This window comes from Saccopteryx leptura, chromosome 5 (genome assembly GCF_036850995.1).
Source record: "Saccopteryx leptura isolate mSacLep1 chromosome 5, mSacLep1_pri_phased_curated, whole genome shotgun sequence".
In the NCBI taxonomy this organism is placed as follows: Eukaryota; Metazoa; Chordata; class Mammalia; order Chiroptera; family Emballonuridae; genus Saccopteryx; species Saccopteryx leptura.
The window spans coordinates 216,309,940-216,337,512 of NC_089507.1; the positions used below are offsets into that span (position 1 = coordinate 216,309,940).

The 27,573-nt window shown below is 49.7% G+C and overlaps 2 protein-coding genes across 2 annotated transcripts; both read right to left on the bottom strand.

Annotated features, from left to right (window-relative positions):
- Positions 1 to 1,563: 1,563 nt before the first annotated feature.
- On the bottom strand, positions 1,564 to 14,635 carry LOC136405172 (signal-regulatory protein beta-1-like). Its single transcript, XM_066384267.1, is given in 6 exon segments — positions 1,564 to 2,280; positions 2,806 to 2,915; positions 3,803 to 4,132; positions 4,678 to 4,998; positions 8,559 to 8,915; positions 14,486 to 14,635. Coding segments are annotated over 6 exon segments (1,197 nt in total). The 5' UTR covers positions 14,556 to 14,635; the 3' UTR covers positions 1,564 to 2,271.
- A 4,413-nt stretch (positions 14,636 to 19,048) lies between these two features.
- Positions 19,049 to 25,946, bottom strand: LOC136405171 (signal-regulatory protein beta-1-like). The gene is made up of 5 exons (XM_066384266.1): positions 25,568 to 25,946; positions 21,683 to 22,003; positions 20,806 to 21,135; positions 19,809 to 19,918; positions 19,049 to 19,256 (listed from the first exon to the last, which is right to left on the bottom strand). Exons 1-5 carry the CDS (start codon positions 25,944 to 25,946, stop codon positions 19,122 to 19,124), a joined length of 1,275 nt encoding a protein of 424 aa, XP_066240363.1. The 3' UTR covers positions 19,049 to 19,121.
- Positions 25,947 to 27,573: the final 1,627 nt, after the last annotated feature.

Consider the following 27,573-nt stretch of genomic DNA (forward strand, 5'->3'; position numbering starts at 1 on the left):
ATGATATCAATTGGCCTGAATTAATACATAAATTCAGTGTGATAAGATGATAATTCTAATATGGTTCTTCATGAAACATGACAAAGTCATTCTATCGTTGATTTGGGCTGTGACTAGTACACCATTCGGAACAACTAAAACAAAAAAAAATTGGGACGATCTGCCCCAAAACGGTATAGAAACTGATTCTAAAGCTATTGAGGTTAAGACAGGCTGGCTGTGACCGGGGGATGGATAAGCAGCTCAATGGAGCAGGGAGCTCATACAGGGACTCAGGTGCTTGTGAGAATTTGACTGGTGGCAACAGTGGCAGTGTGAACCGGGAGTGCGGGCGATGTATCCTGTGGAGGAAAGAGGATCCCACCACCTGGAACACACACACACACACAGGCATATACACACACACACACACACAGGCATATACACACACACACACACACAGGCATACACACACACACACACACACACACACACACACACACCAGCAAAATATACCGAGAGCAAAGCACAATGGAAAGAGAAAAATGGATAAAAAAATTTGAGACCAGTTTTTGTAAAACCAAAGGTCCCAAAGGAGACCCAGGTTGCTGCCCGTGGCCCCCCCTCGGAGAGCAGGAGGGGCTCTCCCCACGTGCTCCTGGGGAAGGAAACATACAAACATTTGTTGCCAAGTTGTACCAGCAAAACATTAGCTAAAGCTTCCCTAAAATCAGAGGCAAAAATCAATACAGGGCAGCCTATCTCCTAGCGCAGTGGTCCCCAAACCCTGGGCCGCAGACCGGTACCGGTCCGTGGGCCATTTGGTACCAGTCCGCAGAGAAAGAATAAATAACATGAAATGTTGTCAGAATAATAAATTCAAATACAGCCTGAATAATGAGGACATGCTCGTTCCTCCTTTAACTTAGCCCAATAAATATCGTAAGTTCGACAATTATATTTAAAAATACCACAGTTTTTACACCAGTTGCATAATTTTATTTTGTGCATTTATCCGTCCCACCCTAAAGGCCGGTCCGTGAAAATATTTTCTGACATTAAACTGGACTGTGGCCCAAAAAAGGTTGGGGACCACTGTCCTAGCGTACTAGGTGAAGCATAACAATGTTGCATGCAGTGTAACAGCATTTCAATACAGTTGAAGACATGCAAAGTGATATCCAAAACTGCTTCAGGATTTACCCGTATGTTGTAAACGTATCAGATCTTGCTGGAGAATGATAGAGTCAATTCAGAACAGTTTTTTCCCCCCAAGGGAAACAGAGAACAATAAGGCAAAATTATTACTACTGTCCAGAAATAGGATGTTGGGTCTGTGGATAATTTTTATGTTCTTCATTACATAGTTCTGAATACAAGAATGCTTATTCTGCTGAGTGATTCTGGATATCTATGTGTTTAAATGAAATTCTAGTTGCAAAAGCAGCTCCGGGAACAAGTCAAGTCTGTTCTGAACGTTAAAGGTTGTTTATGATCAGGGAGGATGTAAACCTGCCCCCCCTGAGGGATTCTCTCTCCTAGGTCGGGGCAGGGCCAAGAAGCTCCGCGCATCGGGGTCCATTCAGACACTACTCAGTCCCCAAGGCCACAGTCTGTCCATGACTTTGTTACCAGAGAGAAGGGACATCCGGGGGCTGTGTGGAAGGACCGTGTCCGTGATGCAGGCGGGTTGGGACAGAGTGAAGGGCAGGGATCTTGGGAAACCTGCCGGTTTCTGCAGCTTCTTCCCCCGACGTGAGCCCCCCACGGAGGTCGGGAGACAACGTATCAGGGCAGAGAGCGGAGCTGGAGGGAAACTCAATCATATATTCACAGAAGAAAAAGAGGTCATCCAGTCATTCCTGCCTTATTTCCACAAATAAGAACTGAACACATGTGAAGTGGCAGGCACTCTGTGTGGCCTGGGTTCATGGCACAGATCAGAAATGAAGGCCTTTCTCAAAGCACCCCGACACCTCCTTCTGAGTTCTGATCTCTCTTCTGTACCCACACTCATCTTCACCACGAGTCAGCACCTTCAAATCCCTCTGATGGTTTTTATTAGTTGACTTTGGCAATACATTTTTTTTCCTTTACTCAGTGAAATGAGGGAAGGCAGAGAGACAGACTCCCACATGTGACCTCGACTGGGTTAAACCAGGCAAGCCCACTAGAGGGTGATGCTCTGCCCATTGGGGGTGTTCTTCCATTGCTTGGCAACTGAGCTCTTCTTAGTGCCTGAGGAGGAGGCCATGGAGCCATCCTCAGAGGCTGGGGCCAATGTGCTCCAATTTAGCATGACTGCAGGAGAGAGAGAGAGAGAGAGAGAAGTGAGAGGGGGAGGAGTGGAGAAGCAGATGAGTACTTTTACTGTGTGTCCTGACCAGAAATCAAACCCGAGACATCCATATGCTGGGCTGATGCTCTACCATGGAACTTATCGGCCAGGGCAATATTTTCTTACTTATTTCAAAGAGATATGAAAACTGAAACATAGAATAATATATTTGAACTCTTGGCCGTTTGGGTCTCGAAGTGTTGACCTTCAACTTACCTCCACTCCTTGGACCACCATCCCCAGGGTCCAAAGGAATTTAATTTGAAAACCTTCAAACTCTAGGGCACCACACAATGAGAAAGAGTTGGAAGCTCCGGAGATTCAAGGACACTTGGAGAATATAAAAGCATATAGAATCTCTTGTTTAGGCCGAATCAGGCTAGTGGGGACCATGTGACTACGTGAGTTCCACCCTGGACTCCTCCTTCCGGCCCATGAAGATGAGCCTGACCTTCCTCCCCAAGGACTACAATTTACCCCCGACTCACCTGTTGCAGGTTCCGCGACCTGCAGACGTAGGTGACGGTGAAAGTCACCATCAGCAGCACCTTGAGGCCCAGGAGGAAAACCACGAAGATGACGAAAGATGTCTGTGGACCTAAACACCAAGGGGCAGAAGGAGCCATCACCTGGGGCTGTGAGTTTAAATACCTCCCTCCACTCAGGAGACAGAGGACACTCAGCCGCTCCCAGGTGGCGGTGAGCTGCGTGCACTCCCAGGAGCTTGGGTGTGGCGTGGGCAGGTGTGGACGGTAGGAGTCGGGCTGGATGGAGGGACATGCCTCACGCTGCACCATACAGGTGAGCACCCGCTCGGACCCCTGCAGTGACGCATTCACTGACTGCAAGCCCTCCAGGCCACAGGACCCCTCACTGTTCTGCGTGGACGTGAGCTACTCGGCTCTCTTGAACATATCAGTTCTCCAGCCAGGTGAGACACCCACTCTGTGGACAGAATCTGCACGTGGCAGGTGATGGCCACCAAGTCCGAGCAGGGCGAAGCTTGGGACACACTCACTGCAGGGGAACTGACACAGCCCAGAGAAAGCAGACAGCTACTCTAGGAATCCAGGGTGGGAGCCGGGGGACCTCTGGAGGACGGGGACGTCTGCCCAGGGTCTGTCACTGAGAAGGAGGTAGGTGTTGGACAACAGATGCCACAGAAGTAAGAGCCGGGAGGAGGGGCTGACAGGCCAATGGAGGCGGGGACTGTGAGGGGAGGAGCCGGAGGCAGGACTCTGACAAATGGTTCCCTCCTCCCCTTTCTTTATGTCCACTGGTGTCCAAAGATGCACACAGACAGGTACCAAACTCTTCCCGGGGGTCACTCTGGGAGTGTGGGGTTTGTGGGAGGGGAGCTCACTTCAAAATTCTAATTTCTATCCAGAGATTTCTAGAGTATTCTATCACATGCATAAATTACTACCCTGAACATGAAAAAATCATAAAATTTAGAAAGCGGTTTAGTTGGAGGGGAGGCCTCACCAAAGGGTGCCGCGGTGCCCTGGCCCTTCTGCTGAGCAGTGGCCTCCACGGTCCAGTTTTTGGTGACCGCCGGCTGCCCATCTTGCTGCACCAGACAGGTGAGTGTCACCTCCTCCCTGCGGGCAGACGAGTCCACCAGGAGCCAGCTGGTCCGGGTGAAGGTCCCGTCCTTGTTCTCTACGCGGGTCGAGCCCATTTCCATACGGGACGTGTTTCTGTTCTCCAACCAGGTCAGCTGCAGGTGCCCGGGGTAGAAGTTCTTCACCTGGCAGGTGACGTTCACCCGGTTCTCTAGCACAGGGTGCTGGGCAACCTCCAAGGTGGGCGGAACTGCAAGAGCACCGGGCAGAGCTCTGGCCTCGAGGACAGGCCGGTGACGGAGTGGGGCTCCATCACTCACTCCCCAGCCCAGGACGGGGGTCACAGAGGACAGGGGGACACGGGGACTCTGTGCATATGAATGAAATCATAACCACAGGGGCCTGCACACAGTAGGTGATCAAGCACAGGTTGCTGCTCTCAGGGGGACAGGGGTAACACCACCAAGCTCCTGCATGCAGTCGGAGCATAATAACTAGCAAATGAAATCAAGCACATAGGAGCCTGGCTTATAGTGGCTGCTCGGTAATCGTGGTTGCTATGGTAAAGCGATGAGATCACTGAGCACACTGCCTGGCACATGGGAGGTGTCCACCTGGCAGTTGCCGTTCAGCAGTGGCGAGTGACAGGCACAATCGGGGGTCTGGAGATGGGAAGAACTCTTAGGAATTAGATTCCAGGTGACCCCAGGCTTGAAGCAAAGAGCACGGTGTGGGGGGCAGGCCTCCAGGTTGGGGGCCAGGTGTGTACTGGGGCTGGGTGTGAGGGGCATCTACCTCGGAGGGTCTCAGACAGGTTGGCAGTCCCACGGAGAGAAGTGTCTCCCTGTAGGGTGCCGTGGGCCACCTCACAGATGACCTGGGAGCGGATATCCCCCCGGGTCAGCTGCACCCTGGCTGTGCTGGAGACGCTGTAGGAGGTGCTGTCTCCCTCGGGCTCCACGCTGGTCTGGGAGGCTCGGAGCTCATTCCCGTTTTTGAACCATTTCAGGACGATGTGTCTGGGGGAGAAGCCGTGGGACTTGCAGGTGAAGCTCACGGTCTGCCCCGGCGTGGCCCTCTCCGTGGGGCCCGCTACCACGGGGAGAGAGGGTTTGGCTTCAAAAGGAGAATAATACACAATGAACATGACAGTGATTATCACCACTAACGATCAGCAGGTGACACTGCTAGAACCTTCCCATGTAGTTAGTGGGCTTTATCCCTCTGATTACACAGGGAGGGTGTGTCACCGTATCCCCCCCACCCCCCAATGCACTCCGGGGGAGGGACAGGCCAACATGTCATTCCAGGCCTGAGATCAAAGTCCACTTCTGTCCTCTCCAGGGGTTTTCCCCACATCTGGGCTCAGGAATGAATTACCGATGGGTCTCACTCTTCACAGTAACTGTTCCTAGCTGCCTCCCCCGGAAACCTGTCCACCTCAGAGCCAGTGTTTACAGAGGCACATGCAGGGCACAGTGGGGACACGGCAACCAGGCCAGCGGATGTGGAGAGGTGTGGCCAGGACACGTCTCGGGTCCCCAGCTGTGGAATGGGACAGTGGGCATTTCCCCTCCCAGCTGCCGTGAGGGTTAAATGGGGTCTGGAAGCACATTTGCGTTCAGCAAACAGAAGAGGCTTCAGAATAGTAAACAAATGCAGCTCCATCTTGAACCTGCACTTAGTTTACATCCAGAGCTCTCCCTGCAGGTATTTATGGATTTGCTGGAGAATTGTCATTCATTCCACCAGATTCCAGTAGGGTCTCTAATCTGTGAACACCCCTGAATTTGAAAGGTGGAGGCAGAGGGAGATGGGATATTTTTCTGAATTTGGGGTCTTCTCTTGGGTCATTTTTGGTTGAACACAAGGTTCCTGAGTGCTGACACAGACAAAGATGATTAATTTTCTCAATCGTTACTTTAAAATGATAAGAGACACTTGCAATGCTTAACGAAAAACTAATGATTGATGCTTCTCATCTCTCCGTTCCTGTCTGTCCCTGTTAACCCTCTCTCTGACTCTCTCTTTGTCTCTGTTAAAAAAAAAAAAATGATAAGAGACACAAACACAGGCCTACGAAGCAGGCAGGGCGCCTCCTGCATCCTTTGAGCATCCAGACATCTGTGATCAACAGTGACAGCAGTGTCTCCTTGCAGAAGGGTCCTATAAGGTGTCTTCCAATTGTTAGTTATTACGCAACACCTTCTCCAACAGTGGGCAGACAGCCACTATTTATTGGTATTGGCACTTGGATATCAACTTGTGCCTTAAAACTCATCACACATTTTGAGAATACAGAAATGTTACATGAATCAGTCAAGTCATAAAACCCTTAGCATCCTGGCTGTCACTGGAGGGATGAGAGCCTAGGAATAGTTACAATTCACCGAGAGCCTCCTGGGCTCCACGATGGGCCGATCCCTCTGAGCCCCTCAGGTTTTCAACCTCCCAGCACCCTGTGGGGCTGGCCCTGTGTGGTCTCACTGATGGGACGGGACTGAGAGAGGAATCGCCCGACACGGGCACCCAGGGGGGAGAGGGAAGAGCTAGCCCAGCTCACCGCTCCTGGGACGGATGAACTTTAGCATCTCTGTTCTCTAGCCTTGAGCCTCGGTGTCTGTTTCCTGTACACAGCGGGTCAGAACACCACCCCAGTAAGAGGAGTGAGCATGTATGGAAAACTCAGGACCCGGCAAATAGTAGTTGCTTAGTAAATATCACCTACGGCTGTTATTGCATGGTTGGTCCTACTAGCTTTTAAGCATTAAGAAGGCCAAACAAAAATGTATCAAAAACAGTAAGAATATTCTGCTGCTCGCAGCTGCCATGCAATAACCCAGATGAAGAAAAGTGTTTACGACAAAGGATCCAAGAACACACAGTGGGGAATGGACAGCCTCTTCAAGAAATGGTGTTGGGAAAATGGAAAGACACATGCGAAAGCGTGAGACTAACCCACGATCCTCCAGCATACACACACAACTCAAAACAGATTAAGACTTGAATGTGAGACCTGAAACTGTAAAACTCTTGAAGAAGAAAGCATAGCGGGTAAGTCCTTCGACACTGGTCTTTAAGATGGTTTCTTGGATCTGACACCAAAAGAAAAGGCAAAAAGGGGGAAAATAATGTGGGAGTACCTCAGACGAAGAAGTTTCTTAAACCGCAGAGAAAATCACAAAATAAAAAGAAAACCTACGGAATGGAGAAGACATTTGCAAATCACATATCTGACTAGGGGTTGGTATCCAAAATAGATAAAGCACTCATACAACTTTCTCGCAAAAAGAAATGAAATTTGAAAGCAAAAGAAGAAAAAGAAGGAGGAGGAAAAGGAGGAGGAAGAAGAGGAGGAGGAGGAGGAGAAAGCCAAACAAATTAACTAAAAGTGGGCAGTAGACCTGTGGTGGCGCAGTGGATAAAGTGGAAATGCTGAGGTCGCTGGTTCAAAACCCTGGGCTTGGCTGGTCAAGGCACATATGGGTGTTGATGCTTCCAGCTCCTCCCCCCTTCTCTCTCTCTCTCTGTCTTTTCTCTCTCTCTCTCTCTCTCTGTCTCTCCCTCTCCTCTCTAAAATGAATAAATAAAAATAAATAAATAAAAGTGGGCAGTAATCTGAATAGATATTTTTGCAAAGAAGACATACTGTTGGCCAACAAGTACTTGTAAGGATATTCAATCACACTATCAGGGAGGTGGAAATCAAAACACAATAATCTATCTTCACGTCACACCCGTTAGAATGGCTATTATCCAAATGAACAGAAATAACAGGTGTTTGTAGAGGATGTGGAGAAAGGGGCCCTCAGCACTGTTGCTGGGAATGCAGACGGGGCAGCCACAGTGGGGTCAGTATGGAGGCAGCTCTGGGCGCTGACAGGGACACTCGGTCTGGGGAGATGTGGCTGAAGGTTGGGAGAGGTCCCCCATCACCTTGGGCCTCAGGGTCTGAATGCTGGGGCATCTGAACTCCAGGGAAACCGATGAAAAGAAGGAATGCCGGCTCCCTGTTCAGTGGTTCCGTTTTTATTCTGAGCGCACACCAGGGTTTCCCATGGAAAGAGATTTCTGTGCTGGGGCAGGAAGGAGCCGCTGGAGTCAGATCAGCTTCTGGAACTCCCTCAGTCACAGGCCATGGGACCGTGGGCAAGGCCCCTGTCACCTCTTAGCCTCAGGCAGCCATCTGTCCAATGGGGGTGTTGGGATAAATGCACTGAAGGTCCTTTGTGTGCTGACCTTCCAGGATTCAGAGCCGGAGCCTCTGGCCCAAAACCCTAACTGAGCCTTTTTGCTGTCTCAGCAAGGTGACCCACATGGGAACCTTATTCCAGGCGAGTGACATTCAGAGATGACCCAGGCGCACTCACTCAATGTGCAATCACCATGTGGTCAGTCTCTGAGTCACAGAAGGGACTTCCGGACAGAGCCACAGGGACTGCCAGCTTCTGGGCACCTCCTCCCTCCAGGGCTGTCAGTCAACAGGGAGTGTGTGCCCCTCAGGAATCTACTCATGTGATGTTTCTGAGGATGAAACACAGTAACACGTCCTCCCTCTCTCTGCCCAGCAGAGATTTCTTCCCTGGGAGAGAAGGGAACAGAACTTCCCTGATCTGTAGAAGATCTTCCTGACCGGTGTCACACACCAGGGACGAAGGGTCCCCCTCAGTACTCACCGCTCACGGTGAGCTGAGTGCCTGTGCCCGACGCGATCTCCACGTTATCAGGGCTTCCTCTCCGGAACTTCACGCAGTAGTAGACGCCCGTGTCGTCTGTGGTGATGTCACTGAGGCGGATGGAGAAGTCCCTGTTGTTTCTCTCCGTGGTGTCTCCAACTGTTGTTACTCGGGGGAAGTGGCCTCCTGCTTTGAAACTGTAGACTAACTCCCGGCCTGGCCCTGTACCCTTGAATCACTGTACAGGCCCAATGAGGAAAATGGAGCTCATGGTGCATCTCAGAGTGGCCGTCTCCCCGGCTGCGACGGACACGGACTCCTCAGGCTGAATCACCCTCAGCTCCTGACCGGCCCCTCCTGCAGGGAAACACAGAGCCATCACTGACCCATCCACACGGGACCCGGAGGTCTGTCCAGTGTTTGTCAGCTGCAGCGTCCACTGACCCCCTGCACACCCCGAGTGGGCCTCGAGCTCGGGACACAGCATGTGTCAGACCTGTGACCCTCATGAGCCTGTAATGTGAGAGCCTGTCACAAATGAGGAAACTGAGGCACAGAGGGGTTAATGATGTGGCACAGAGTGGGTGTGAGTGCTGGGCCGGCCCTCTCGGAAGTGTCCTGCTTCACCAGATATTTCTGGCTGCGCAATTTCTAGCCACATCATGAGTCTCATTTCTAGAATTTTCTATTGGGTAGGACCCTGATATGTCTTTAGAGCACTGATTTGTGAGCAGAGGTGACGGCTGCCTGATGTGGGATGTGCACTTAACTGCAAGAACGTCTACGGGACGGCTTCCGTCCTCCAGGGAGACCCAAGTGTCCCGGTGGGTCAGCCTCATCAGCTTGGGCACTTGAGTGACAGGGGTGTGTTGAGCCACCAACACACAATGAATGTGTCATTCTGATAAGAACTAAGAGTGTTATTTTTCCTAATAGTATAACTATATTCTATTAGTTTACTAATGCTGCTTTACTAACTACAGAAACCTAAGTTGCCTGAAGCACAGAAGTGGATGGTCTTCCAGTCTGGGATCAGAGTTCAATGTTCACTGTCTGACGTCTGGGTTGTAGCTGACCCGCTTCTCACCAGAGCCTGGTCCCTGCATTCCCACAGTGCAGAGGCTCCTGCGTTCCTATTCCCGAGGTTTCCATCTTCCTGTCCCTCAAAATTCTTGCCTCTGTTGTCAGTTGTCCTTCTCTGACGTAGACTCTCTGCCACCTCTTTCCTAAGGACCCCTGTGAGTATATTGGGCCCACCTGGAATATCTAGTATAGTGTTTCAAGATCGAAGTCTTAAGTTACTCACTTTTCCTAAATCTCTTTTGTATATAAAGTAATACATGCACAGGGTCTGGGTATTCATACAGAGACCGTATTCGGAGATTGTTTTTCTGTCTACGACACACATGCATCTCTTGACTACTACAGAAACCACTGTCATAACAAAAACCTATGCATGTGGCATCGTCACACAGGTTGGATGACAACACATACAATTATTGGAATCTGGAAGAAGGACTGTGGTAGCAGTGCCCTGGTAAGTACAATTTGCAAATAAAGCTAGAAATCAATAACAAGAAGGAGAAATAAAACGATCACCAATGCTAATGAATCTAACAACACCTAGAATGAATAGCTCAAAGTAGTCATCAGAAGGGAAAGTGTGTCTGATCCGGCGGTGGTGCAGTGGATAGAGCGTTGGACTGGTATGCCGAGGACCCAGGTTCGAGACCCCAAGGTCGCCAGCTTGAGCGCGGGCTCATCTGGTTTGAGCAAAAGCTCACCAACTTGGACCCAAAGTCTCTGGCTCGAGCAAGGGGTTACTCAGTCTGCTGAAGGCCCACGGTCAAGGCACATATGAGAAAGCAATCAGTGAACAACTAAGGTGTCGCAACAAAAAACTAATGATTGATGGTTCTCATCTCTCCGTTCCTGTCTGTCTGTCCCTGTCTATCCCTCTCTCTGACTCTCTCTCTGTCTTGTAAAAAAAAAAAAAAAAAAAGAAAGAAATAAAAAGAAAGAAATAGGAATCTTAATTTAAAAAAAAAAAAAAAAAGACCCACAAGATTGAGAAACATTTAGCTATGTGGAATGAAAAAAAAAAAGAGAGAGAGAAAAGCAAGTATCTAAAATCAGAAATAAACAAAGGCTATTACTAATGACTTCACAGAAATAAAATGAATTTAGAGAAGTGTAGTATGTACTATTGCACGTCAAGGAATTGAATAAGCCAGATAAAATGGACAATTTCTAGAAGCACATACATTTCCAAGAATAAACTTTAAAGAAATAAATAATATGAATAGACCTGTATCTGGTTATGAAATTGTATTAAGAGTAAAAAAAAAAAAAATCATCCAACAAAGGAATATCCAGGACTGTTTTGTTTCACTGGTGAATTCGAATAAACATTAAGAACGAACATTAATCTTCTTTAAACCTTACAAAAAATTAAAATGGAAGGAAGACTTCTTGACTCATTAGGAGTCATTCGAAGACTCATTCTCGGCCATCCTCACCTGGATATGAAAATCAGATGAAGGCACAATAAGAAAGCTACAGACCTACACTTGGTGGCACAGTGGATAGAGCGTTGAACTGGGATGTGAAGGACCCAGGTTCCAAACCCCCAGGTTGCCGGCTTGGGCACAGTTTCACTAGCTTGAGGGCGTGGTTACTGGCTTGAGGGTGGGATCTTAGACATTGGCTCATGGTCACTGGCTTGAGCCCAAGATTACTGGCTTGAGCAAGGGGTCACTTGTTCTGCTCTAGTCCCACCCCCGCCCCCAGTCAAGGCTTTCTTATGAGAAAGCAATCAATGAATAACTAAGGTGTTGCAACCAAGAATTGGCTTCACATCTCTCTCCATCCTCCCTGTCTGTCCCTATCGGTCCCTCTCTCTGTCTTTCTCTCTGTCTCTGTCACACACACAAAACAATGAAGCTACAAACCAATACCTTACATCAATCTCAGTCCCACATTCCTCAGCCAAATATTAGCAAAACAAATTCAACATCATGTGAAAGAATTATAGATATGACCACCTGGGGTTTATTCCTGCAATGTAAATGCAGTTCAACATGTGAAAATCAAAGAGTGTAATATATCTCATTAACAGGATGGCAAGTAAAAATATCATATAAACTTCTCTCACTTGCTGCAGAAAAAGCAATTGATGAAAGTCACCATTTTTCATGATAAAAACAATCAGTAAGTTAGAATAGATGGATATGTCCACAGAAATCTTGCATGAAAAACCCACCGCTAAGATCGTACTTGATGGTGAAAGTCTGGTAGCGAAACTTCTCTCTAATATCAGAAACAAGACAGGGATGTGCACTTTTAGCACGAATACTCAACCCAATCCTGGAAGTTTCAGAAAAAGCAATGAAACAAGAACCACAAATAAAAAGCATTGTTTGACACGTAAAGGAAGAAGCAAAACTATCTCTGTTGTTCTCATGTGACATGACGTTTATATATAGCAGTTCTAAAGATTTCACACTCACACCGTCTGTTAGAGCTAACCAATGATGTCAGCAACTTTGTGGCAGAGAAAAATCAACACACACAACTCAGCTGCTTAATCCTTTACCTGTTTTAGCCAACCTGCCCCCCCCCCCCCAGCTGTCAGTCTCTTCTCAGTATGTGAGTCTGTTACTACTTTGTTTACTTTGTCATTAGATTCCCAACCTTGTTTTCATTTTTGTTCAGACTTCCCCATTACAGTCAGACCCCCGAGACTACCCTGTTTGAAATACAACCCGTCTTACAGATTCCCCCATTCTCCTACCCAGCAATACTTTAATTTTTCACCTTAATGCTTATTATTTTCCAATATGTTATCTTATTCACTTACTTATTATGCATATTGTTTCTTGTCATTTTTCCTACTAATACAGAATCTCCATGGGGCGGCTACTTTGTCTCTTTTATTCAACAACGCACCCACGTTCCTGTAACGTGTGGTCCACATAGTAATTATCCAATAAATATACGTGTGACGTGTGCACTCCCAGTGCTACACCTCCCTGAGGCCGTGACATCTATTGTACGCGGGCAAATCTGTGGAAACAATGGCAGAAACTACGTCCCCCTAGTAGATGACTTGGCAAAAAAATCCCAGGAAGGAATGGGGCACATGCAGGAAGCAGAGAGCCCAGGAGAAGGAAACCACCAACCCCTGTCCCCACACCCTCCCTTCCCCACGGACAGTGACCCACGGGAGGACAGGGGGCCGCAGGCACTGAGGACGGCAGAGGAAATCTGTGAGCTGTAGGATGAGATGCCTGAACTCAGAGCACGGCTCACCATGCACCGCTGAGTCACCCTGAACCTCCCTCAGCTTTTATTTTCTTACCTGGACGGTAGGGGTGACAAGAGGTTCCACCTCGGGTTAAATGACCACAGGAGGTGACAGCTACGGGACCTGCCCGAGCTGAGTGCGGGAGAACTGATAGAATTATTACTCGTTCTTCCGGACGCCCTGCGGTCTCTCCGGATATCCGAGGACAGGTGTGGATACGGATATGGTTACAGATCTAGAGCGCAGGGCAGCGCTCTCTGTCTCCTTCTCCCTGTCTCCCTCCTCATCCTCACCCGGCATGGTGGAGACCGCAGATAGTGATGCACAGACTTCTGCTCATCCCCCCCTTCCCCTTTATCAGCTCAGCTGTTCTCTCTGAATACGCATCTGTTCCTCTTTTGCTTTGCATATTTATTGGTTTTGGTTTTTTTGAGATTCCACAGATAAGTGAAGCATCTGGTATTTCTCTCTCTCTCTCTCTCTCTCTCTCTGACTCCTTTCCCTTAGGAGAACAGCCTTCAGTCCATCCATGTTGTGACAAATGTCAAGACTTCATTCCCTTTTATTGCCGAATAAGACTCCATTGTATGTATGGGCAGCATTCTTTGTTACGCAGGCATCTACGGATGGACCATTTTCCTCCTCTTACCAAGAGAGGAGCTTGCTTTTTGTAGAGTTTAGGGAGGAGAGGGGTAAGTTTGGAGAAGTAGCAAGGAGGCGGGTGTCTGTGGGACAGACAGACAGACAGACTAAACATCTGTTCGTGTGCATTTCATGCAGAGTGAACAAAATGGATGAGAATAGAAAGGAAAGGCTTTAATAAAATCCCAGGTGTGCGTGTGAATCCCTCACACCAACTCACACACACACAGACACACTCACACTCACACAAAGATACACCCATCACAAATGTGTATGGAAGTGTCCTCGCAGGCCAGTACAGGTTGTTTTGAGGGTTAATGAAATTATGACACATACTAAACCCCCAGTCACACACTTGGTACATGGGAACCGTGCAACATAATTAACAGAAGTTCTCGAGTAAACAGCGGAGTTTAGCTCCGGGTCTGAGTGGCGTGATGGTGGTGGTGGTGGGGGGGGGGGTAGGGACGACTGCTCCTCAGTTTCCTCCTCCTGGGTTACTGGTTCTTCTGCGATCGGTCAGCACTGCCAGGCCGGGCAGCACGACAGGGCTGAAACAAGGAGCCCCGGGAGCTGGTGGCCGAGACTCGAATACGGCTGCTCTGCTGATAGAGGTGAGGATAGAGGGCACATAACGCTCTCTGCCTCAGTTTCCCCATCTGCAAGTGCGGGATGAGAGTCACAGCTCTCCCACAGGGACGCTGTGAGGGTCAGACCCGTTAGCGGACACAGAGCCGTCACTGCTGCTGTGGTTTGCAGCAGCATCTGCTCTGACACATCTGGTGACCAGGTGCAGGCAATGGACCCACGGAGAACATGCCCGGGTCCCTGGTCTCATGCCCTCAGATAACGCCCTGCCCGTCGCCCTCTCTGCAGCCCTGCGTGACACACCCACGTTCTCCCAGAGGCCCTGAAATCTCTGGGGCAACAGGAGGTCCAGGGCCCGGGAGAGGAGAAGGTTCTAGCCCCGCACGCTCACCTGGGAGGCCCAGCAGCAGAGTGAGCAGCAGGCACGGAGGAGCGCGGGGCCAGGAGGCAGGGACGGGCATCCTGAGGCCTGAGGAGCCGGCTCTGTCGCGGGGCGGGTGCGGGAGCGGGTTCAAGCTGGGACAACCGGGACTCTCTGCTGGGTGAGAGGGGAGCCCCGCCCCGTCATACAGGAGGAAGTGCGGAGGACGGGCTGAAACACGGGCTGAGACGCAGGCTGCCAGATTCCGGACCGTTCCTGCTTCTCGGTTGTGAAACAGAGTCAGGCCGAGGCCAATGCAGGGTGAGCAGTTACTCATCTTGTTTCCAGAGACACCGGGACAGGCCTGCAGAAAACTGTGCTTCCTCCCTGCGTGGGGCCTCTGGTCTCCATGGTGATGCCCCACTGGGGGCCAGGACAGGAAGGGTCTGTGGTTGGGTTGAGGGCTGTGTAGCCAGTGCGTGGCCCCGTCTCCTCCACCCTCACCGAGAGCTGCTCCGCTGAGGAAGGCGGAGGGATCCCCAGAGCCTGGTCAGCGTTGGAATGGAGCTCAATGTCCGCTCCTGAATGATCCCCTCTTCCAACCCTTTACTGATGCAACAGGTACCACTTGTGTGGGTGACGGGCTGTGGGCTGGTGGGGTCGTTGTAGCCTAAGGCTTGGTTTGGGACTGAACCTTTTCCACTCTTTTAATACTAAAATCTTTTAATACTAAGATCTTTTCAACACTAAGCATTTCTTCACACCTTTGTTGCATGATGTAGGGTGGTGCACTCTTAAAAGGAATTCAATTTATGCCTTAGATCAGTGGCTTTGTATCAGAGACTTATTGGATTAAAAGCTTTAATTGTCTATACTATATAACAGGGGTCCCCAAACTACGGCCCGCGGGCCACATGCGGCCCTCTGAGGCCATTTATCTGGCCCCCGCCGCACTTCCGGAAGGGGCACCTCTTTCATTGGTGGTCAGTGAGAGGAGCATAGTTCCCATTGAAATACTGGTCAGTTGGTTGATTTAAATTTACTCGTTCTTTATTTTAAATATTGTATTTGTTCTGGTTTTGATTTTTTACTTTAAAATAAGATCTGTGCAGTGTGCATAGGGATTTGTTCATAGTTTTTTTTTATAGTCTGGCCCTCCAATGGTCTGAGGGACAGTGAACTGGCCCCGTGTGTAAAAAGTTTGGGGACCCCTGCTATATAATAAAGCAAAGACCGGGGGCTCGCTCTCTCTGATCTTGCCTTCAGCATTGAAGAGTCCTTCCAATCCCATCCGCTTTTCTCCGTGAGTCTATTTTCTTAATTCCTCACCGTTCTCCCTCAGCACCCAGAATTTCTTTTTTTTTTTTTTGTATTTTTCTGAAGCTGGAAATGGGGAGAGACAGTCAGACAGACTCCCGCATGCGCCTGACCGGGATCCACCCGGCACGCCCACCAGGGGCGACGCTCTGCCCACCAGGGGGCGATGCTCTGACCCTCTGGGGCGTCGCTCTGCCGCGACCAGAGCCACTCTAGCGTCTGGGGCAGAGGCCAAGGAGCCATCCCCAGCGCCCGGGCCATCTTTGCTCCAATGGAGCCTTGGCTGCGGGAGGGGAAGAGAGAGACAGAGAGGAAGGAGGGGAGGGGGTGGAGAAGCAAATGGGTGCTTCTCCTATGTGCCCTGGCCGGGAATCGAACCCGGGTCCCCCGCACGCCAGGCCGACGCTCTACCGCTGAGCCAACCGGCCAGGGCCAGCACCCAGAATTTCTAACCACGAAGGTTTGCGACAAACTTGCATGTACTTCCAACCTCTATCTAACACACAAGAAAAGTTCTTCACATCTTTTACTAGAGCACATGGATTATTTGACAATATTTATACTCCCAGGCATTTATCTCTGAGAAATGCAACGTAGGTCCACACAGAACGCCCTGAGCAAATTAAACCATCGGAGTCAGAAATCAAGACGCAGCACAGGAGTGCATTAGAGGAGGTGTGGCTGTAACGTCTAAAGCCATTGGTTCAGAGTTGGGAACGGTTGCCTCTTGCAGGTGGGAAATGGTGTGAGGTTAGGGATACTCCGGTTTTCACAGGTAAATTCATAGAACTCTTACAGTCTTAAAACACATGTACATGAAACCCTGATGAAGGTAAAATCTAATTCTAGATCATTGATGTTGTAAGTGTTGCAAATAAAAGCAATGCCCTTGCTATTCGCAGTAGTGTGTCAGCAGCTTGCTGGACATGAGTAATGATCAAAGTCCATTACCATGCTAAACAGTCATATAAAATCACTGAAAATGGTGGTTATAGCTTTTCCAGATTTCATGTACGAAGTGTTAAAGGAAGTTCTATTTAGAGATTCCTAAGAACATTAGGGGACAAAAAACATAAAAGATTGTGAATTTGGCTCTGGATGGTTGCCTCAGTGGCAGAGCTTCGGCCCAGCATGTAGATGTCCTGGGTTCAATTTCCGGTCAGCGCACACATGAGAAGGGACCATCTGCTTGTCTTCCATTCCCGCACTTTCTCTCTCTCTCTCTGTCTCTCTCTCTCTCTCTCTCTTCTCCTCCCCTCACACAGCCTTGGCTACAGGGGAGAAAGTGGCCTTTGGTGCTGAGGACAGCTCCATGGCCTCGCCTCATGTGCTAAAAATAGCTTGGTTGCCAAGCAACGAAACAACAGCCCCAGATTATCAGAGCATCCCCTGGTAGGTGGCTTGCTGGGTGAATCCCTGTTGGGTCATATGTGGGAGTCGGTCTCTCTGCCTACCGCTTCTTAGCTTAAAAAAATCCAGAAAATAAAAGATTGTGATTTAAAGTTATAAAATACCAAAATAGAAGTATATGATGTCCATGAATGGGAAAACTCAATATTGAAATGATATCAATTGGCCTGAATTAATACATAAATTCAGTGTGATAAGATGACAATTCTAATACGGTTCTCATGAAACATGACAAAGTCATTCTATCATTGATTTGGGCTGTGACTAGTACACCGTTTGGAACAACAACAAGGAAAAAAAATTGGGAAGATCTGCCCAGAAAAGGTATAGAAACTGATTCTAATGCTATCCTGGTTAGACAGGCTGGTTGTGACCTAGGATGGACAAGCAGCTCAATGGAGCAGGGAGCTCATACAGGGACCCAGGTGCTTGTGAGAACTTGACTGGTGGCAACAGTGGCAGTGTGAACTGGGAGTGCGGGCGATGTGTCCTTGTGGAGGAAAGAGGATCCCAGCACCTGGAACACACACACACACACACACACACACACACACACACACACACACACACCCCAGCAAAATATACTGAGAGCAAAGGCACAATAGAAAGAGCAAAATGGATAAAAAAAATTTTGAGAACAGTTTTTGGTAAAACCAAACCTCCCAAAGGAGACTCACACCGCTGCCTGTGGCCCCCCCCCCCCCTCGGGAGAAGGAGGGGGTCTCCCCCACGTGCTCCTGGGAAAGGAAAGATACAAACCTTTGTTGCCAAGTTGTACCAGCAAAACATTACCTAAGCTTCCCTACAATCTGAGGAGGAATCAATACAGGCAGCCTATCTCCTAGCGGACAGCTGTAGAGCATGAAAGGTTAATAAACTGGAACTTCACATATGGATGATAAAACACACAAAACTAGGTGAAGCATAACAATGTTGCATGCAGTATAACAGCATTTCAATACAGTTGAAGACATGCGAAGTGATATCCAAAACTGCTTCAGGATTTACCCATAGGTTGTAAAATTATCAAATCTTGCTGGAGAATGATAGCATCAATTTAGAACAGTTTTGTTTTTTTGTTTGTTTGTTTTTTTTTGTACCCCAAGGGAAACAGAGAACAATAAGGCAAAATTGTTACTATTATCCAGAGTAAGGATGTTGGGTCTGTGGATAATTTTTATGTTCTTCATTACATAGTTCCGAACACAAGAATGCTTATTCTGCTTAGTGATTCTGGATACCTATGTGTTTAAATGAAATTCTAGTTGCAAAAGCAGCTCCGGGAACCAGTCAAGTCTGCTCTGAACGTTAAAGGTTGTTTATGATCAGGGAGGATGTAGGTGGGGGCAGGGCCAGGAAGGTCCGCGCATCGGGGTCCATTCAGACACTCCTGAGTCCACAAGACCAGAGTCCCTCCTCGACTCGGCTTTATTTGCAGAGAGAAGGGACACCCGGAGGCTGTGTGGAAGGACTGTGTCCATGATGGAGGCGGTTTGGACAGAGATAAGGGCAAGGGTCTTGGGAAACCTACCTGTTTCTGCAGCTTCTATCCCCCGACGTGAGCACCCCGCAATGTTTGGGAGGCAATGTATCATTCCTCAAGGAGGAGCTGGAGGGAAATATATCATCCAATCATTCCTGCCTTAATTCCACAAATAAGGATGAGCACATGTGAAGCGGCAGGCACTCTGGCCTGGGTTCATGGCAGAGATCAGAAATGAAGGCCTTCCTCAAAGCACCCCAACACCTCCTTCTGAGTTCTGATCTCTCTTCCGTACCCACACTCATCTTCACCACGAGTCAGCACCTCCAAATCCCCCTGATGGTTTTTATTAGTTGACTTTGCAATACTTTTTTTTTCTTTATTCAGTGAAATGAGGGAAGGCAGAGAGACAGACTCCCGCATGTGCCCCCGACTGGGTTCGACCCAGAATGCCCACTAGAGGGCGATGCTCTGCCCATCGGGGGTTTTCTTCCATTGCTTGGCAGCGGAGCTCTTCTTAGTGCCTGAGGAGGAGGAGGCCATGGAGCCATCCTCAGAGGCTGGGGCCAACTTGCTCCAATTTAGCCATGGCTGCAGGAGAGAGAGAGAGAGAGAGAGAGAGAGAGAGAGAGAGAGAGAGAATGGGAAGTGAGAGGGAGAGGGGTGGAGAAGCAGTGGGCACTTTTCTGAGTGCCCTGATGAGGAATCAAACCCAGGACATCAATACATCAAGCTGATGCTCTACCATAGAGCTTACCGGCCTGGACCAATGCTTTCTTACTCATTCCAAAGAGATATGAAAACTGAATCATAGAATAATATATTGGGGACTCCTGGCAATTTGGGGTTCGAAGTGTTGACCTTCAACTTACCTCCACTCCTTGGACCACCATCCCCAGGGTACCAAAAAATTCAATTTAAAAACCTTCAACTCAAGGGCACCACACAATGAGAAAGGATTGGAAGCTCCGGAGATTCAAGGACACTTGGAGAATATAAAAGCATTGAGAATCTCCTGTTGAGGCCGAATCAGGCTATCGGGACCATGTGACTACGTGGGTTCCACCCTGGACTCCTCCTTCCGGCCCATGAAGATGAGCCTGACCTTCCTCCCCAAGGAATACAACTCTACCCCTGACTCACCTGTTGCAGGTTCCGTGACCTGCAGACGTAGGTGACTGTGAAAGTCACCATCAGCAGCAACTTGAGGCCCAGGAGGAGAACCACAGAGATGAGGAAAGATGTCTGAGGACCTAAACACCAAGGGGCAGAAGGAGCCATCACCTGGGGCTGTGAGTTTAAATACCTCCCTCCACTCAGGAGACAGAGGACACTCAGCCGCTCCCAGGTGGCGATGAGCTGCGTGCACTCCCAGGAGTTTGGGTGTGGCGTGGGCAGGTGTGGACGGTAGGAGTCGGGCTCGATGGAGGGACATGCCTCACGCTGCACCATACAGGTGAGCACCCGCTCGGACCCCTGCAGTGACGCATTCACTGACTGCAAGGCCTCCAGGCCACAGGTCCCCTCACTGTTCTGCGTGGGCGTGGGCTACTCGGCTCTCTTGAACATGTCAGTTCTCCAGCCAGGTGAGACGCCCACTCTGTGGACAGAATCTGCACGTGGCAGGTGATGGCCACCAAGTCCGAGCAGGGCGAAGCCTGGGACACACTCACTGCAGGGGACCTGACACAGCCCAGAGAAAGCAGACAGCTACTCTAGGAATCCAGGGTGGGAGCCGGGGGACCTCTGGAGGACGGGGACGTCTGCCCAGGGTCTGTCGCTGAGAAGGAGGTAGGTGTTGGATAACAGATGCCACAGAAGTAGGAGCCAGGAGGAGGGGCTGACGGGCCAGTTGAGGCGGGGACTGTGAGGGGAGGAGCCGGAGGCAGGACTCTGACAAATGATTCCCTCCTTCCCTTTCTTTATGTCCACTGGTGTCCAAAGATGCACACAGACAGGTACCAAACTCTTCCCGGGGGTCACTCTGGGAGTGCGGGGTTTGTGGGAGGGGAGCTCACTTCAAAATTCTAATTTCTATCCAGAGATTTCTAGAGTATTCTATCACATGCATAAATTACTACCCTGAACATGAAAAAATCATAAAATTTAGAAAGCGGTTCAGTTGGAGGGGAGGTCTCACCAGAGGGTGCCGCGGTGCCCTGGCCCTTCTGCTGAGCAGTGGCCTCCACGGTCCAGTTTTTGGTGACCGCCGGCTGCCCGTCGTGCTGCACCAGACAGGTGAGCGTCACCTCCTCCCTGTGGGCAGACGAGTCCACCAGGAGCCAGCTGGTCCGGGTGAAGGTCCCGTCCTTGTTCTCTACGCGGGTCGAGCCCATTTCTGTGCGGGACGTGTTTCTGTTCTCCAACCAGGTCAGCTGCAGGTGCCCGGGGTAGAAGTTCTTCACCTGGCAGGTGACGTTCACCCGGTTCTCTAGCACAGGGTGCTGGGCAACCTCCAAGGTGGGCGGAACTGCAAGAACACCGGGCAGAGCTCTGACCTCGGGGACAGGCCGGTGACGGAGTGGGGCTCCATCACTCACTCCCCAGCCCAGGACGGGGGTCACAGAGGACAGGGGGACATGGGGACTCTGTGCATAAGAAGGAAATCATAAGCACAGGGGCCTGCACACAGTAGGTGCTCAAGGACAGGCTGCTGCTTTCAGGGGGACAGGCGTGACACCACCAAGCCCCCGCATGCAATCGGAGCATAATAACTGTAGCAAATGAAATCACCAAGCACACCGGAGCCTGGCTTATAGCACGCGCTTGGTAATCGTGGTTGCTATGGTAGTGATGAGATCACTGAGCACACTGTCTGGCACGTGGCCGGTGTCCACCTGGCATCTGCCATTCAGCAGTGGCGAGTGACGGGCACAATCGGGGGTCTGGACATGGGAAGGACTCCCAGGACTCAGATACCAGGTGACCCCAGGTCTGAAGCAAAGAGCACGGTGTGGGGGGCAGGCCTCCAGGTTGGGGCCAGGTGTGGACTGGGGCTGGGTGTGAGGGGCATCTACCTCGGAGGGTCTCAGACAGGTTGGCAGTCCCACGGAGAAAAGTGTCTCCCTTTAGGGTGCCGTGGGCCACCTCACAGATGACCTGGGAGCGGATATCCCCCCGGGTCAGCTGCACCCTGGCTGTGCTGGAGACGCTGTAGGAGGTGCTGTCTCCCTCGGGCTCCACGCTGGTCTGGGAGGCTGGGAACTCATTCCCGTTTTTGAACCATTTCAGGACGATGTGTCTGGGGGAGAAGCCGTGGGACTTGCAGGTGAAGCTCACGGTCTGCCCCGGCGTGGCCCTCTCCGTGGGGCCCGCTACCACGGGGAGAGAGGGTTTGGCTTCAAAAGGAGAAATATACACAATGAACATGACAGTGATTATCACCACTAACGATCAGCATGTGACACTGCTAAGAACCTTCCCATGTAGCTAGTGGGCTTTATCCCTCTGATAAATCTGGGAGGGCATGTCATCCTGTCCCCCCTCCCACTACCCACCCCCCAATGCACTCCAGGGGAGGGACAGGCTCACATGCCATTCCAGGCCTGAAATCAAAGTCTACTTCTGTCCTCTCCCGGGGCTTCCCCACATCTGGGCTCAGGAACGAATTAACGATGGGTCTCACTCTTCATAGTAACTGTTCCTAGCTGCCTCCCCCGGAAACCTGTCCACCTCAGAGCCAGTGTTTACAGAGGCACATGCAGGGCGCAGTGGGGACGTGGGAGCCTGGCTGGCACCGTGGAGAGATGTGGCCAGGACACGTCCCGGGTCCCCAGCTGTGGAATGGGACAGTGGGTATTTCCCCTCCCGGCTGCTGTGAGGGTTAAATCGGGTCATGGGAGCACATTTGCGTTCAGCAAACAGAAGAGGCTTCAGAATAGTAAACAAACGCAGCTACATCTTGAACCTGCACTTAGTTTACATCCAGAGCTCTCCCTGCAGGTATTTATGGATTTACTGGAGAATGCTCATTCATTTACCAGATTCCAGTAGGGTCTCTAATCTGTGAACACCCCTGAATTTGAAAGGTGGAGGCAGAGGGAGTTGGGATATTTTTCTGAATCTGAGGTCTTCTCTTGGGTCATTTTTGGGTTGAACACAAGGTCCCTGAGTGCTGAGAAAGACAAAGATGATGAATTTTCTCAATCGTTACTTCAAAATGATAAGAGACACAGACACAGGCCTACAAAGCAGGCAGGACACCTCCTGCGTCCTGCGAGCATCCAGTCATCTGTGAGTCAACAGTGACAGCAGTGTCTCCTTGCAGAAGGGTCCTATAAGGTGTCTTCCAATTGTTAATTATTACCCAACACCTTCTCTAACAGTGGGCAGACAGCCACTGTTTATAAGTATTGGCACTTAGAAATCTAACTTGTGTCTTAAAACTCATGACACATTTTGAGAATACAGAAAGAGGGTGTTACATGAATCAGTCAAGTCATAAAAAACTAAGCATCCTGGCTGTCACTAGAGGGATGAGAGCCTAGGAATCGTTACAATTCACCGAGAGCCTCCTGGGCTCCACGATGGGCCGATCCCTCTGAGCACCTCAGGTTTTCAACCTCCTAGCACCCTGTGAGGCTGGCCCTGTGTGGTCTCACTGATGGGATGAGTCTGAGAGAGGAATCGCCCGACCACGGGCACCCAGGGGGGAGAGGGAAGAGCTAGCCCAGCTCACCGCTCCCGGGACGGATGAACTTTAGTATCTCTGTTCTCTAGCCTTGAGCCTCGGTGTCTGTTTCCTGTACACAGCGGGTCAAAACACCACCCCAGTAAGAGGAGTGAGCATGTATGGAAAACTCAGAACCCGGCAAATAGTAGTTGCTTAGTAAATATCACCTACGGCTGTTATCACATGGTTCGGTCCTACTAGCTTTTAAGCAGTAAGAAGGCCAAACAAAAATGTATCAAAAACAGTAAGAATATTGTGCCGCTCGCAGCTGCCGTGCAATAACCCAGATGAAGAAAAGTGTTTACGACAAAGGATCCAAGAACACACAGGGGGGAATGGACAGTCTCTTCAAGAAATGGTGTTGAGAAAATGGAAAGACACATGTGAAAGAGTGAGACTCAACCGTGATCTTCCGCCATACACAAACAACTAAAAACAGATTAAGACTTGAATGTGAGACCTGAAACTGTAAAACTCTTGAAGAAGAAAGCATAGCAGGCAAGTCCTTCGACACTGGTCTTTAAGATGGTTTCTTGGATCTGACACCGAAAGAAAAGGCAGAAAGGAGGAAAATAATGTGGGAGTACCTCAGACGAAGAAGTTTCTAAACCACAGAGAAAATCATCACGAAATAAAAAGAAAACCTTCGGAATGGAAGAAGACATTTGCAAATCACATATCTGACTAGGGGTTGGTATCCAAAATATATAAAGTACTCATACAACTTTCTCGCAAAAAGAAATGAAATTTGAAAGGAAAAGAAGAAGAAGGAGGAGGAAAAGGAGGAGGAAGAAGAGGAAGAGGAGGAGGAGGAGGAGGAGGAGGAAAAGAAGAAGAAGAAGAAGAAGGAGGAGGAGGAGCAGGAGGAGGAGAAAGCCAAACAAATTAATTAAAAGTGGGCAGTAATCTGAATAGATATTTTTGCAAAGAAGACATACTGGTGGCCAACAAGTACTTGTAGGGATATTCAATCACACTAACAAGGAGGTGGAAATCAAAATACAATAATCTATCATCACATCTCACCTGTTATATTGACGATTATCCAATTGAACAGAAAAAACAGGTGTTTGTAGAGGGTGTGGGGAAAGGGGCCCCTCAGCACTGTTGCTGGGAATGCAGACGGGGCGGCCACAGTGGGGTCAGTATGGAGGCAGCTCTGGGCGCTGACAGGGACACTCGGTCTGGGGAGATGTGGCTGAAGGTTGGGAGAGGTCTCCCATCACCTTGGGCCTCAGGGTCTGAATGCTGGGGCATCTGAACTCCAGGGAAACTGATGAAAAGAAGGAATGCCGGCTCCCTGTTCAGTGGTTCTGTTTTTATTCTGAGCCCACACCAGGGTTTCCCATGGAAAGAGATTTCTTTTTTTTTTTTTTTTTTTTTTTAATTAAAAAATTTTTTTTTTTATTTATTCATTTTAGAGACGAGAGGGAGAGACAGAGACAGAGAGAGAGAGAGAGAGAGAGAGAGAGAGAGAGAGAGAGAGAGAGAGAAGGGGGCAGGAGCTGGAAGCATCAACTCCCATATGTGCCTTGACCAGGGTTTTGAACTGGCGACCTCAGCATTTCCAGGTCGACGCTTTATTCACTGTGCCACCACAGGTCAGGCCATGGAAAGGGATTTCTGTGCTGGGGCAGGAAGGAGCCGGCTGGAGTCAGATCAGCTTCTGGAATTCCCTCAGTCACTGGCCATGGGACCGTGGGCAAGGCCCCTGTCACCTCTTAGCCTCAGGCTGCCATCTGTCCAATGGGGGTGTTGGGATAAATGCACTGAAGGTCCTTTGTGTGCTGACCTTCCAGGATTCAGAGCCAGAGCCTCTGGCTGAAAACCACAACTGAGCCTTTTTGCTGTCTCAGCAAGGTGACCCACATGGGAACCTTTTTCCAGGCGAGTGACATTCAGAGATGACCCAGGCGCACTCACTCAATGTGCAATCACCCTGTGAGTCAGTCTCTGAGTCACAGAAGGGACTTCCGGTCAGAGCCACAGGGACTGCCCAGCTTCTGGGCACCTCCTCCCACCAGGGTTGTCAGTCACCTGTGAGTGTGTGCCCCTCAGGAATCTACTCATGAGATGTTTCTGAGGATGAAACACAGTAACCCGTCCTCCCTCTCTCTGCCCAGCAGAGATTTCTTCCCATGGAGGGAAGGGAACAGAACTTCCCTGATCTGTAGAAGATTTCCTGACGGGTGTCACACAGCAGGGACGAAGGGTCCCCCTCGGTACTCACCGCTCACGGAGAGCTGAGTGCCTGTGCCCGACGCAATCTCCACGTCATCAGGGATTCCTCTCCGGAACTTCACGCAGTAGTAGACGCCCGTGTCGGCGGTGGTGATGTCACTGAGGCGGATGGAGAAGTCCGTGTTGTTTCTCCTCGTGGTGTCTCCAACTGTTGTTACTCGGGGGAAGTGGACTCCTGCTCTGAAACTGTAGACTAACTCCCGGCCTGGCCCTGTCCCCCTGAACCACTGTACAGGTCCTATGGGGGAAATAGAGGTCATGGTGCATCTCAGAGTGGCCGTTTGTCCAGCTGCGACAGACACGGACTCCTCAGGCTGAATCGCCCTCAGCTCCTGACCGGCCCCTCCTGCAGGGAAACACAGAGCCATCACTTACCCATCCACACGGGACCCGGAGGTCTGTCCAGTGTTTGTCAGCTGCAGCCTCCACTGACCCCGTGCACACCCCGAGTGGGCCTCAAGCTGGGGACACAGCATGAGTCCGACCTGTGACCCTCATGAGTCTGTAATGTGTGAGTCTGTCACAAATGAGGAAACTGAGGCACAGAGGGGTTAATGATGAGGCACAGAGTGGATTTGAGTGCTGGGCCGGCTCTCTCGGAAGTGTCCTGCTTCCCAAGGTGTTTTTGGCTCCTCAATTTCTAGCCTCATAATGAGTCCCACTTCTGGAATGTTCCATTGGGTGTGACCCTGACACATCTTTAGAGCACTAAATTGTGAGCAGAGGTGATGGCTGTCTTTTTTCGGATGTGCACTTAACTGCAAGAACCTCTGGTGGTCGATACCTGTCCTCCAGGGACAAGCATGTGACATGGTAGGTGCTTCATCAGTTTGGGCACTTCAGTGACAGGGGTGTGCTGAGCCCCCAACACACAATGAATGTGTCATTCCAATAAAAACTAAGAGTATTCCTTTTCCTAATAGCACAACTACATTCTACTAGTTTACTAATGCTGCTTTACTAACTATGACACCTAAGTTGCCTGAAGCACAGAAGTGGATGGTCTTCCAGTCTGGGATCGGAGTCAATGTTCACTGTCTGACGTCTGGGTTGTAGCTGAGCCACATCTCACCAGAGCCTGGTCCCTGCATTCCCACAGTGCAGAGGCTCCTGCGTTCCTATTCCCGAGGTTTCCATCTTCCTGTCCCTCAAAATTCTTGCCTCTGTTGTCACTTGTCCTTCTCTGACGTAGACTCTCTGCCACCTCTTTCCTAAGGACCCCTGTGAGTATATTGGGCCCACCTGGAATATCTAGTATAGTGTTTCAAGATTGAAGTCTTAACTTAATCAATTTTCCTAAATCTCTTTTGTATATAAAGTAATATATGCACAGGGTCTGGGTATTCATACATAGACCTTATTCTGGGGCTGTGTTTCTGTCTACGACACATGCACACACACATCTCTTGACTACTACAGAAACCACTGTCATAACAAAAACCTATGCATGTGGCATCGTCACACAGGTTGGATGACAACACACACAGGTATTGGAATCTGGAAGAAGGACTGTGGTAGGAGTGCCCTTGTAAGATCAGTTCGCAAATAAAGCTAGAAAACAATAACAAGAAGGAAAAATGAAATGATCACCAATACTAAGAAATCAGACTAGCCTGACCTCTGGTGGCCCAGTGGATATAGCTTTGACCTGGAACACTGAGGTTACCGGTTCAAAACCCTGCACTAGCCTGGTCAAGGCATAGATGGGAGTTGATGCTTCCTGCTCCTCCTCCTTTTCTCTCTCTCTCTCTCTCTCTCCTCCCCCCTCCTCTCTAAAATGAATAAATAAAAAAAAAATAAAAAATAAATCAGACTACACTTTGAATCAATAGCTCAAAGTAGACATCAGAAGGTAAAGTGAAGAAGACACAAGACAAGAGAAAGTGAGAACACAACGTAAGAGGACAGTGAGTCTCAGTGTGAGCCATGCTAGGGGGCGTCCATGCTGTAGGCGCATGAGCTAAAAGAGAGAAGAGTTCATAAATCAACTCTGAG

What these genes read in the sequence shown, in the direction of transcription:
- LOC136405171 (XM_066384266.1), bottom strand. Translation starts at nt 25,946, where the DNA reads ATGGCTCTGTGTTTCCCTGCAGGAGGGGCCGGTCAGGAGCTGAGGGCG. An exon ending in CACTCAGCTCTCCGTGAGCG is followed by an intron (nt 22,004 to 25,567) that starts GTGAGTACCGAG and finishes CTCCTTTTGAAG; the next exon opens with CCAAACCCTCTCTCCCCGTG. An exon ending in GGTCACGGAACCTGCAACAG is followed by an intron (nt 19,257 to 19,808) that starts GTGAGTCAGGGG and finishes TCTCTCCTGCAG; the next exon opens with CCATGGCTAAATTGGAGCAA.